General features: G+C 52.4%; 2 protein-coding genes across 3 annotated transcripts; both read right to left on the bottom strand.

The window, feature by feature from the left end:
- HOXB2 (homeobox B2) lies at positions 1-2779 on the bottom strand. Its single transcript, XM_082332226.1, has 2 exons — positions 2274-2779; positions 1-1134 (listed from the first exon to the last, which is right to left on the bottom strand). The coding sequence occupies exons 1-2, from the start codon at positions 2665-2667 to the stop codon at positions 506-508; spliced, it is 1023 nt and encodes a 340-aa protein (XP_082188352.1). The 5' UTR covers positions 2668-2779; the 3' UTR covers positions 1-505.
- A 4973-nt stretch (positions 2780-7752) lies between these two features.
- HOXB3 (homeobox B3) lies at positions 7753-10020 on the bottom strand (the record flags this gene model as incomplete). Of its 2 annotated transcripts, none has more annotated exons than XM_082331582.1 (2): positions 7753-8519; positions 9585-10020. In XM_082331582.1, the coding sequence occupies 2 exons, from the start codon at positions 10018-10020 to the stop codon at positions 7753-7755; spliced, it is 1203 nt and encodes a 400-aa protein (XP_082187708.1). The 2 variants fall into 2 exon arrangements, with proteins under 2 accessions (XP_082187708.1, XP_082187709.1); XM_082331583.1 differs by having other exon boundaries at positions 7753-8516.
- Positions 10021-10283: the final 263 nt, after the last annotated feature.

Below are 10283 nucleotides of genomic sequence, written 5' to 3'. Positions count from 1 at the left end.
ATTTACTATTAAAGGATTTGAATAAATAGTCTACATCTAAAACTTAAAAAGAGGAAGGAAAATTCCTCTGGTTTTTTATTTTATTTTATTAAGAAATCTAAAAGTCTCGTTCTGATTCCTGAGAAAGTCTCTTGAAGGATTTACAAATGTTTTCTCTTGGGGGCCGACATCTCTGATGTGCATGAGAACTATCGGGTGCTTTCTTTAAAATAAATAAGGAAAAAAAATAAAACTATCATTAAATACCTGCATTTAGCAAAACTCGGGCTGTTCTTTCATGTGAGCCTTCTAGAATAAATATTGGGAGGGTGATTGGGAGCCCACAGTGTGAGGAGCTTTCAGAGAAAGTGGCGGGGGCGGGATGGGGCGATTGAATGAGAAATGGCTTGGGTTTCTTTTTGGGGGTTCCCCCCCCCCACCCCCCCCAGTACAGGAGACCGGGGGGAGCCGGCAGCGGCTCGGGATGGGGCTCAGAACCGGCGAGGCGGGCGGGGAGCGGGGCTCGCTATTGGAAATTTAAATGTTGTAAATCTATCGTACAAAGTGCGCTTGTAAAAAAGTCCAAGTCTTCCTCGGAGAAGTGGACGGGGCTCTGCAGGGAGGCCGGGAGCCCGGGGGAAAGCCCCTCCGAGAGCTGCAGGCAGGACTCTGCCGAGAAGATGCTCAGCTCTGGCAGCAAAGGCGAGTCCTGGCCCCCGGGGTAGCCGCGGTCCGAGGGGCCGGCGGCGGCGCTGGGCTCCCCCGCGGCCGCCCGCTCCGCCCCGGCCGCCGCCGCCCGCCGGCTCCCGGGCTCCGCGCTTCGGTAGGGCCCGCTGGGCTCCGGAGCCGGCCCGAAAGCCGGGCTCTCCTCAGCCTCCTCCGCCGGGTCGCTGCCCTCGTCCAGGTTGGGGTAGGCGAGGTCCCCGTCGGGGGTTTCTTTGTACTGGGTTTGCCTCTTGTGCTTCATCCGGCGGTTCTGGAACCAGACCTTGACTTGCCGCTCGGTGAGGTCGAGCAGAGCCGCGATCTCCACCCGCCGGGGCCTGCAGAGGTATTTGTTGAAGTGAAATTCCTTCTCCAGCTCCAGCAGCTGCGTGTTGGTGTACGCGGTCCGGAGCCTCCTGGAGCCGCTGGTGTCTGCCAGCCCCTGGGTGTCTTAAACACACAGAAAAGCCCACGTTGCAAAGAGAGGGAGCGGGGGCAAGTGGGGGGTCTGGGTCCGTCCCCTCCCTGCCGCGGGCAGGGCAGAGCCGTGCCCCGCACAGCGAGCACGGGGCGGGGGGGAGCCGCTACGGGAGAAAATAAATGTTTAATTAAACTCTTCCCACTGTGGAAGAGGGTTGGAAATCACTCTCCGGTTCCCTTGCCCCAAGGAGGAGAAAGGATTTTGCTCCCTGGCCTCTCCCTTTAGAGACCTCCCTTCTCTGCCACCTTCGCGGAAAAGGGGAATTTCGACCCATTCCTTCCTTTTTTTTTTTTTTTTTTTTTCTCCTTTTGCCAGTAGTTTGGGGACGGACGCTGCGGGGCTTTGATTTCATTATTCCTGCATTTTCTGGCCAATGAGCTCCGGTGTCCGCCCTTCTGCCCGGGCATTTACCTGCACGGTGCCATCAAAACCCTGCGGCAGTGAATTGTGCCTTAAGCACCTCGTCCCGGGGGAAGGAAGGAGGGTCCCCGGCCCAGGGGCGCCTCGGAGAGATGCTGTTGCTTTATCGGGGGGCCGGGGGGAGGATTTGGGGCTGTATTGGTTTTATTTGGCCATGGGGAGCTGCCTCTCCCCACCGTGCTGGCCGCTGGGAGCCCTGCTCTCGCTCTCTCCGCCTCCCCGTCCTGCTGGGAGCAGCCTCCGCGCTACCCACCCGTCTTTCTTTCCCCCCTCCGCTCTTCCTTCGGTTTTGTTGTTTTGTTGTTTTGTTGTTTTGTTTCCCCCCCCCATGTAGGCTGTAAAAAAATTCAGGGCTGGGAGAAAAAGTCAAGCAAATGGAGCTGTGGCTCAGCTGCCGCAGCTAATAAAGAGCCCGGCTCCCCCGGCCCCCTCTCCCCCTTCGCTTTCGCCGAAGTTACAGCAATTTGCTCTTTTATTTGCGGGGGGAGGAGGCAGGAGGACCCCCCCCCCCGGCTGGGTGCATTGCTGCCGTGTATTTTATTGCGTGACACAGTTTCGGGGGAGGTGCGGGGCAAAGTCTGCCGGGGAGGGGGCTGGGGTAGGGCTGCTGTGGGGCGGGGGGGGTTGTTTATTATTCGGATCCTCTCCGATTTCAGCAAACACCCCCTCATCCCCTCATGATACGAACCTGCAGGAGATCCTGCGGCAGGGACCGGCACCGAGGAAGATGATGGGGGGGAAGAGGAGGAAGAAGAGGCTGGAGCCTGGGTAGCTTTCTTGGACGATTTCTTCTCCTTCATCCAGGGGAATTCCGCTGCCAAGGGGCCGGGCTGTGCCGGAGGCTGGGGCTGGAGCTGGAGCAGGCCATGAGATGCTCTTTTTTGGCTCCTCGGTCTTGCCTGGCTGCTGGAACAAGGATTCAGGCTGAGGACGGTTTGCTCAAAAGGAGGAGGAATTAATGTCGAGTCCTTGATTGATGAAGTTTGAAATGTCTCCAGGACAGCGGGAAGAGACGTCAGGCACTCTGCGAGCGAAGGCTGGCTATTTATAAACCCGATCTCCCTCTCAAATTCAAAATTCATGGCTTTTCCAGGGCCCAGGGTTTAAAAAGCGGGAGGGGGGAGAGGGAGGAGGAGGGGGAGAGGGAAAGAAATCTGAGGGCCTCAGTTTTTATGGCAGTGATGATGATGGTTCTCGGGCTTTTTATAATTGTTATATTGCTGATAATACAGGCGTATGGGGACCTTGCTCTATTAAACTCGAGACTGGGGCGAAATTGCAGCCAATTCCTGGTCACGTGGCCAGCCCCGGCCAATGGCAGGCGGGGCCTGGTGGCAAACAGAAAGCATTATTTTCTTTAATTGATTAAAAAAAAAAAGATCCCCCGAAAAGCCTCCCCCCCCCCCCCCCCCGCCGCCGCCATCCCTCCTCGGCCGGCCGCGGGCTGCCGGGCTGCTCTGCCGGGGCCGGGGCCGGGGCTGCGGGCAGGGAGCCCCTGCCTGCGCTGCCTGCGCTGCCTGCACTGCCTGGTGCTGCCTGGTGCTGCCTGCGCCGGGCGGCTCCAGAGGCTCTCGCTGAGCTCCCGAGGGTTTGTACCCCCGGCGGGGGGGGACGGGCGTGGGAAAAGGGGCTCTGCCCCCCCCGGGGCGCCCGCCGGCAGCCGGGGCAAGGCAGCCTGAGCCGCAGGCGAGCGGGGAGCTGGGGTCTGGCGAGCGAGGCCGGCGGTGCCGGGCGCATTTGCATATTTTATCTGTACCGCAGAGCTTGGAAAGTTCAAGGCAGCGGGAGGGTCTGGGCCGGGGGCTGGGGCTGGGGCTGGGCAGCAGCACTCGGGCAACCAAGTGAGCCTCAAGCCGGGTACAGCTGGACCGGCCCGAGTGCCCTGGATACATCACTCCTAAAGAACCAGCGTAACACTTCTGCTTTTAAAGTCAGATTTAATGGACGCTTTCCGCTTTCCTTAAAGGCCAAACATGCTTTAAAGTCACGGGTATCTTTGAAATCACATTTCTTCCTTCCCATTTTTTCCCCTTCCCCAATAAACGGCTCCACTTCCAGAGTTTACAAAATAAATAAATAAAATGAAAAGTAATTTCCCAGGAAGACCTTTTTTTTTCCCCTTTTAAAGTGCCCGGGTCCACACAAACCGAAAAGAAGAGAGAAACGATCAATCTTTTTCTCGAAAGACTTTTGACAGCTCGGCCTAACTCACTCAGCGAAGAATTTTGGCTTTCGCAAAAGACTTACTTCAACCAAGAAAGACTTAAAAAGTTGAATCCAAGGGCCTGAACCCGGGAAGTCTAGAAAGTAAAAATTTCAGAGAGAAAAAAAATAAGCTGCCTGCTGCAGAACGGCGATGCGGCTGGTTTGTAGTTTGTTTGTTCAAGCTCCATTTCTCCCATTTTGCAGCGGAGAGGGACTGGCAGGCTGCATTCACGCAGGGAGAAGCCTAGAAACTTTTGTCAGTCCAAGCATCTGTGTGGGTGGTAAGGGTTTCTGAGAAACACATAATAAATCTAAAGCTGAAGCCGAGGCTAAAGCGCAGTTTAGCAAAGGGGCGAAGAAAATAAAAAAGCATTTGCAAAACGCGGCTCGATTGAAGGGAGAATTTCCCTAAATATTTCATATCTGTGCATGTGCTTAGCGAAACCGGCATAAATCTGCTCAATCTCAGCGGATCAGGAGTGATGCAAAAATTAATAGTTAAGTTTCCGATCATTTCTTGCTTGTTTGGATTAAAGTGGCATTTTGGGGGTCTCGGGCTGTGTCATGAGGTCGCCGGTTCCCGCTTTTTGAGGGACGGTGCGGTTCAGCGGGGAGCTGGGATACAGGGAAAGAGTTTGGGATGCGAAAGGAAACTCTTTCCAGCTGCTCCCAACTGTTCTCCCTGCTTTTGCTAACACTGAAGTTGCAAGGGGGGGGGGGGGGGGGGGGGGGGAAGAAAGCAAGCAAGAAAGAGAAAAGAAAAAAGAAGCCCTTGGGGAAAGAGGGATTTTTCCCACGCACTACGCGGAGGCACAAGGGGGAAAAAATCTGCCTCCTCAGGGGGAAAGGCATCACCTTATAGGAATGGATTCACAGGGTTAGGGAACGATAGAGAAATGCAATAATTGTAAGACAACCCCGGGCCTGCTTCTTTAATGCAGATGAAACCGCGGATGCGAGGAGTTGCGGGGGAGGGAGCCCGCCGAGAAACCGAGCGGTGGCACCTCGGAACTGGCTGCTTTTTCCCGATTTTCCCTGGTTCCTGGGAATCCCTGACACAAAACCCGGCAACATGGCGACCGGCAGGCGAGAAGGAAAATCATATTCAGTGAGAGGGGGAGGAAAAAAAGCCAACGCGAAACGCAAGCCCAGCCCAAGCTCTCGTTCCTTGAGCCGATCCCAAGCAGAGCCTGCACGCTTTTATGCTTTTAAATTACAGCATCGCCGAATGGCAAATTGCTCTCTGCATGGACGGGCACAACCCAGCCCCGGTCCTGGGGAGAAAAACAAGCCCTGTCTCTCTGTTATACCGTTATTTATTATTGCGCGAAGGTTATAATTATTAACCTGGAACTTCATTTATTAAGAGAGATCAGAGAGAGAAAGCAGCACGGGATCATTTCTCATGTACAGCTTTCTCCGCTCGGCCTTTCTGTCCGGGTGGGTTTAGCCAGGCACCCACGGACGCGCCCACAGGTGTGTGAATACAGGCACCCCCCCCCGCTCTCTTTCTACAGCCCAGCCCTTTTTTTTCCGTTCCTTTTACAGCTTTTTCACCCCTTTCTCCCAGCAGCAATCAAAATCCCCCTCTCCTTTCCCCCGGAGGGGACCTTCCCCTCCGCCGGCCGCAGAGGAGCAGTCGGAGCCTGACAAGCAGCTCCCTCCTTTCCAGAACCATAAAACTTTTATTGGCCCTCGTTGCTTTAATATAAGTTTTCTTAGGGCTTTAGAGCATAAAAAGCAAATTATTCACGGTGTTATCCCATCTGCTTTTGCTGCTGGCGGAGGGTTGGTCCCCCTTTTGCTTGCCCTGGTGCTGTAACCTTTGGCGGCGGCTTTTTCCCCTCTTAACAACAATTTTAGGGGTGCGTGTTAGCGTGGGGGGTGCGGGGGGTGCGTGTGCGTGCACACGTGTGTGTGTGCGCACGTGCCTGCGTCTGTGCACGTGTTTTCGTAATAATTAATCATAATAAGTCATTTAATTTCTCTTCACTTTTAAGGTCCCCGCATGGAAACTCTGGGCCCTTTTTTTTTTTTTTTTTTTTTGTGATTAATCCTTTTCCTTTGTTTTCATTCGCGGCCCAATGGCAGCCCGGCCCCGCCGCCACGTGACCCGCCTTTGTGGCCGCGGGCGCGGGCCGGGCCGCGCAGGAGCCGCGCAGGAGCCGCGCAGGGGCCGCGGAGGGGGCGGCCCGGCCGCTCCGGGCCCGAACCCCCCGGGGTTCACCCCAGGAGGGGACGCGGGCCTGAACCCCGCTGTCTGGACGCTGGAACGGTTCGGGCGGCCCCTTTCCTGCCTTCTCTCCGCTATTTTGACTCACACATCGTTTCTTTTCACCTTTAAATCCGACTGATAGGACAAGATAAAATTGATAACAGAAAGTTTATTCAAGAATTGTTCAACAGACAACCCTTAAGCAAGGAAATAAAATAACTACCATAAGAACAAAGAAAGATCTCCCAAGAGGAGGGGTGAGGTGGGAGGGAGGGATTAGCTATAGTTCTTCTAATTCAGGACTATACAGTTACAGTCTGGTTCTGCTCTCATGCCTCCAGTAGAACTAATTACATTATTCATAAGTACGAAGGTAACATAAAACTACTGGTCTTTCTAAATTACAATAACTAAAATAAGCTTGTTGTACAATGACAAGGAAACACAATGTCCTTTGTAACAAGTAAATACTAAAAAAGTACAATTTGATTCTTTTTTCCTCATATAAATACATAATATTGGGGATAAATAATACAAAAAAAGGAAAATATTTTAAACTGGCTATAACCAATAAATATATATGAATGTTCACCAGAACACACACCTATTGAAGGCCGTCTCGACTGAGCTGGACGAACGCCCTTCAAAGTTGTTTTTATACCCATTATATGTAAACTCTAAGTGCAACAAAGATGTCCAGACAAGAAAGCATTAGCAAATACTAGAGATCCATTCACTTCTGCTTCGATTGGAGGACATTCCGTTTGTTCAAATATACCCTGTTTTCACGTAAGGTCAAGAGAAGAGGAGGAAAGAAGCGTAGGACTTCTAAGTCTTAAGATTGCTTTTCTGTTAAGGAACCCTAAGAAAAATACCCCCAAAACAAAAAACCCCGGCGGCGTCAAATGGAGACTTCATGTCATCAGAGGCAAAGGTGGGAAAATATTCAGACCTGTCAACTCTTTCTTCCTCTCTTTGGACTGCTGTTATTGTTGGTGGGGGTTTTCTAGGCATTTCAAAAACTTGTTTCCCGAACCTTTTGAAATTCTTAGACCTCTCTTATTCTGATTTTTTTTTATTATTATTATTTTTGAGAGGGGAGGCAGGGGCCGGAGGGGAAGAGCGTGAATCCCACGTGTTGGCAGGTATGTATATTTGCAGTTTATGTGGGGACTGGTGGGAAGTTACTCAGTGAAAAAGGATGCCCTTCCTCCAAAGGCTGGAAAGGAAAGCGCGAGGTTCCTCTTGAGAAGGAATTGGAGAGGAGGGTAGTTTTCTTGCGAATCTCTTTTGATTGCATATGTATAGACGTGTGCATGTTTACGAAGATGCGGAGACACCAACTGTAAAGACTTGGCTGGCTGACTATTCTCCTTTCCAGTGTCCGAGAATTATCAGTGACGATCTGTACTTGGAAATTAAGGATGCTGCTGCTAAAAATCTGCTGGATTCCCACAAAACTACCCCAAACCCATTTCAGAAGCATTTGTGTTGAAACACAGGAGGTATATCTCTTCAGAGAGAGAGCTGCTCTTGGCAGTAAATACTGAAATGGTTGGAAATTGTGCCTCATCAAACCCAGAAATAAGAATAGCAAGCACAACAACCCGGTAGAAATTGCCCTGTCAAAGAAAGAAAGAGAACAGCTCAACACAAATGTTCCTGAAGCCGATCCTGCCCTCTTCCCCTCTCCCACGCCCCGTGGCGAGGTCCCATCCGCTTTGCCCGAGCCTGTCCCCGCTCCCGATCACAGGTGGGTCAGCTTGGGCGCCTCTTGGATTCTGCCCTGAGAAGAAGCGTGGTGCGTGGAAAGGTCTGTGTAGGTGGGGTGGGTCTCGCATGGTCCGTGGTGCTGGCTCGGGGGCATCTGCGGAGGCCCACTGTAGTCCATGTTGGCCGCCTGGTGATGTGGCAGGTGATTGAGGCCGTAAAGGGACGGGCCAGAGGTGGGCATAGAATCCACATAGTTACCTCCAACATAGACGGGGCTTCCCTGCATGCTGGGAGTCCCGTAGGCCACCCCGTTCCCTTGTAAGACGTGGGGGTCGTACTCGGGGGCCGTGTTGGCGTATTTCTGTTGGGAGGGGCAGCCTTTGATGGGGTTTTGGTAGTTAGTTGACATGGCATAGGCATTTTGGTGGGGTTTATTGAAGGAAGGCGGCGAGGGGGCATCATAGTTACTGCTCATGGTGTGCAAGGCGTTCATAAATCCGGCGGAGGATTGCATGGGCTGGGGGGGGCTGCCGGTGGGGGAAGGCCCTCCCGAGGAAGACCCCATGCCTTTCGACTTCTGATCTTTCTTATACTTCATCCTCCTGTTCTGGAACCAGATCTTGATCTGCCTCTCGCTGAGGTTCAGCAGGTTGGCCATCTCCACGCGGCGGGGCCTGCACAGGTAGCGGTTGAAGTGGAATTCCTTCTCCAGCTCCACCAGCTGAGCACTGGTGTAGGCTGTGCGGGCTCTCTTGGAGGCCGAGGAGCCTGGAGGGCTTTTCTCGCCGCTGCAGGTTTCTGCTGGCCGCGAAATGAAATAAAAGATAATTACTTACATGCAGAAATTGAATGCATCGTTTCTTAATAAATCCTGGAACAGGCACAAGAGTTCGACCCCCCCTTCCCTCACCCCTTTGCATTAGCCTGCACTCCATAATCATGTCATTTATTAAGAGTTCTGTTCTCCAAAGCTGCCCCTGGTTTATGAAAATTTGATCATGTCATGTAGAAAAGGATTCCAGGGCCATTTGTTTAGGAGTCGATTATTTCCAACAGATAATTTTGAGAAAATAATATTTGGCAGGGGGGCAGTCACTGCAAAGCCAATTAATACTAACACGGGTCAGTGTTGGGAGGTATTTTGTTTGCCGAGGTACGAATGCACACACACACATCTTGTCTCTCTCTTCTATTTGTGTAACACAAATATTTGCACGTACATTGTTAAACACCGAATTGCATTTGTACCTAGCTTTTTGTGAGATAAAAATGTATATAGCAGATAAATTATATTAACGTAGAGTCAAGTGTGTGCCGCAAAGTTTATATGAATATATCTGTCAGAACAGTGATATTTCCATACTGCTTTTTTTCTTGATCGTGTTAAAGATGTGCAGTATGCATGTAAGAATATCCATGTGTTCGTGCATACGCTCTATACATGCGCACATACGCTCAGAGAGCACCGTGTTTACTGCTGTGTCTGGAGGCAGGGAGGTGGGAAGAGAACAAGCTCTCCGCTTTAGCATCGCTAGGTTGAGCAGTGGGTGTACGTTTTCATGTATCTGTACCTACACAGTCAGACATCGGCTGTGTACAACCGCCTGGTTGTATTTCCCTGCGGTGCTCTGGATATGTTTAAAATAAACCAAGTGTGCGCAGTCAGTGCTGCAGGATGGGCCAAGGCTCGCTCAGCCTGGCCGGGGCATGCGGCTGGCAGTCCTGGGATCATGCCCAGCACCAGGATCCTCGCTGGATCCTTGCTGGATCCTCGCTGCATCCTCTCTCCCTCTCCCCTCCCTCCAAACAAGACCACTCCGGCCAGTGGCTGCGTTACCTCGCTGTTACAAAAGCAGAACAGGGTACCTGTGCTAGGGGAGCTGTTTTTCTGTTTGGAGTTTTGCCTCGATTCTTTCATCCAGGGGAAAATCTGCTTGGTGAGACTGGCGTTTGCACTGAGGTTGGCTTTGCTGGGGGCAGTTTTACCGCTCCCCGACTGGTTATTGCTGTTGCTACTGGTGCTGTTGGCGGCAGGGTTTGGGGGCGGCGAGACGGGGGGAGGCGGGTGGTGCTCCTGGGGCAGACTTGGACGCATGCAGCTCCCGTTCAGGTCTTTACTTTTTGCGTGCGGGGTTGTGTTGCCAAGAGACTGGAGGGAGCAGGCGGACCTCTGGTAGTCGTTCTCCACGTGAGAGGCCGGCTGGAAGGGCTGCTGGGGACCCTCGTAGCCGAACCCATTGGCACTCCCGTAGGAGTAACCCCCAAAGAGCGTGGAGCTGTCGTAGTACGTTGTCTTCTGCATCTCTGGGACTCCCCAAAATGATTTTTCCGGCTACCAGGGTCTTGACACCCCTATGGCAGAACATTGGCACCCCAAGGCCACGTGACAGGCCGTTTCCAGCTGTCTATTGGAAGCTGACCTGAAAGGTTAGGAGAAAACACACAATAATAGTACCCGGCCTATGAATCCATCTTGGGGCCTGAAAGGCCCATGACATGAATAGGGTCCCGCAGAACAGGGCGAACAGATGCTTTGAGCAGATTTTGTCCTGTGTGCAGCCTAAG

The sequence above is a fragment of the Platalea leucorodia genome (genome assembly GCF_965183815.1).
Source record: "Platalea leucorodia genome assembly, chromosome: 22".
NCBI lineage: Eukaryota > Metazoa > Chordata > Aves > Pelecaniformes > Threskiornithidae > Platalea > Platalea leucorodia.
This window is presented reverse-complemented; position numbering and strand designations above follow the sequence as displayed.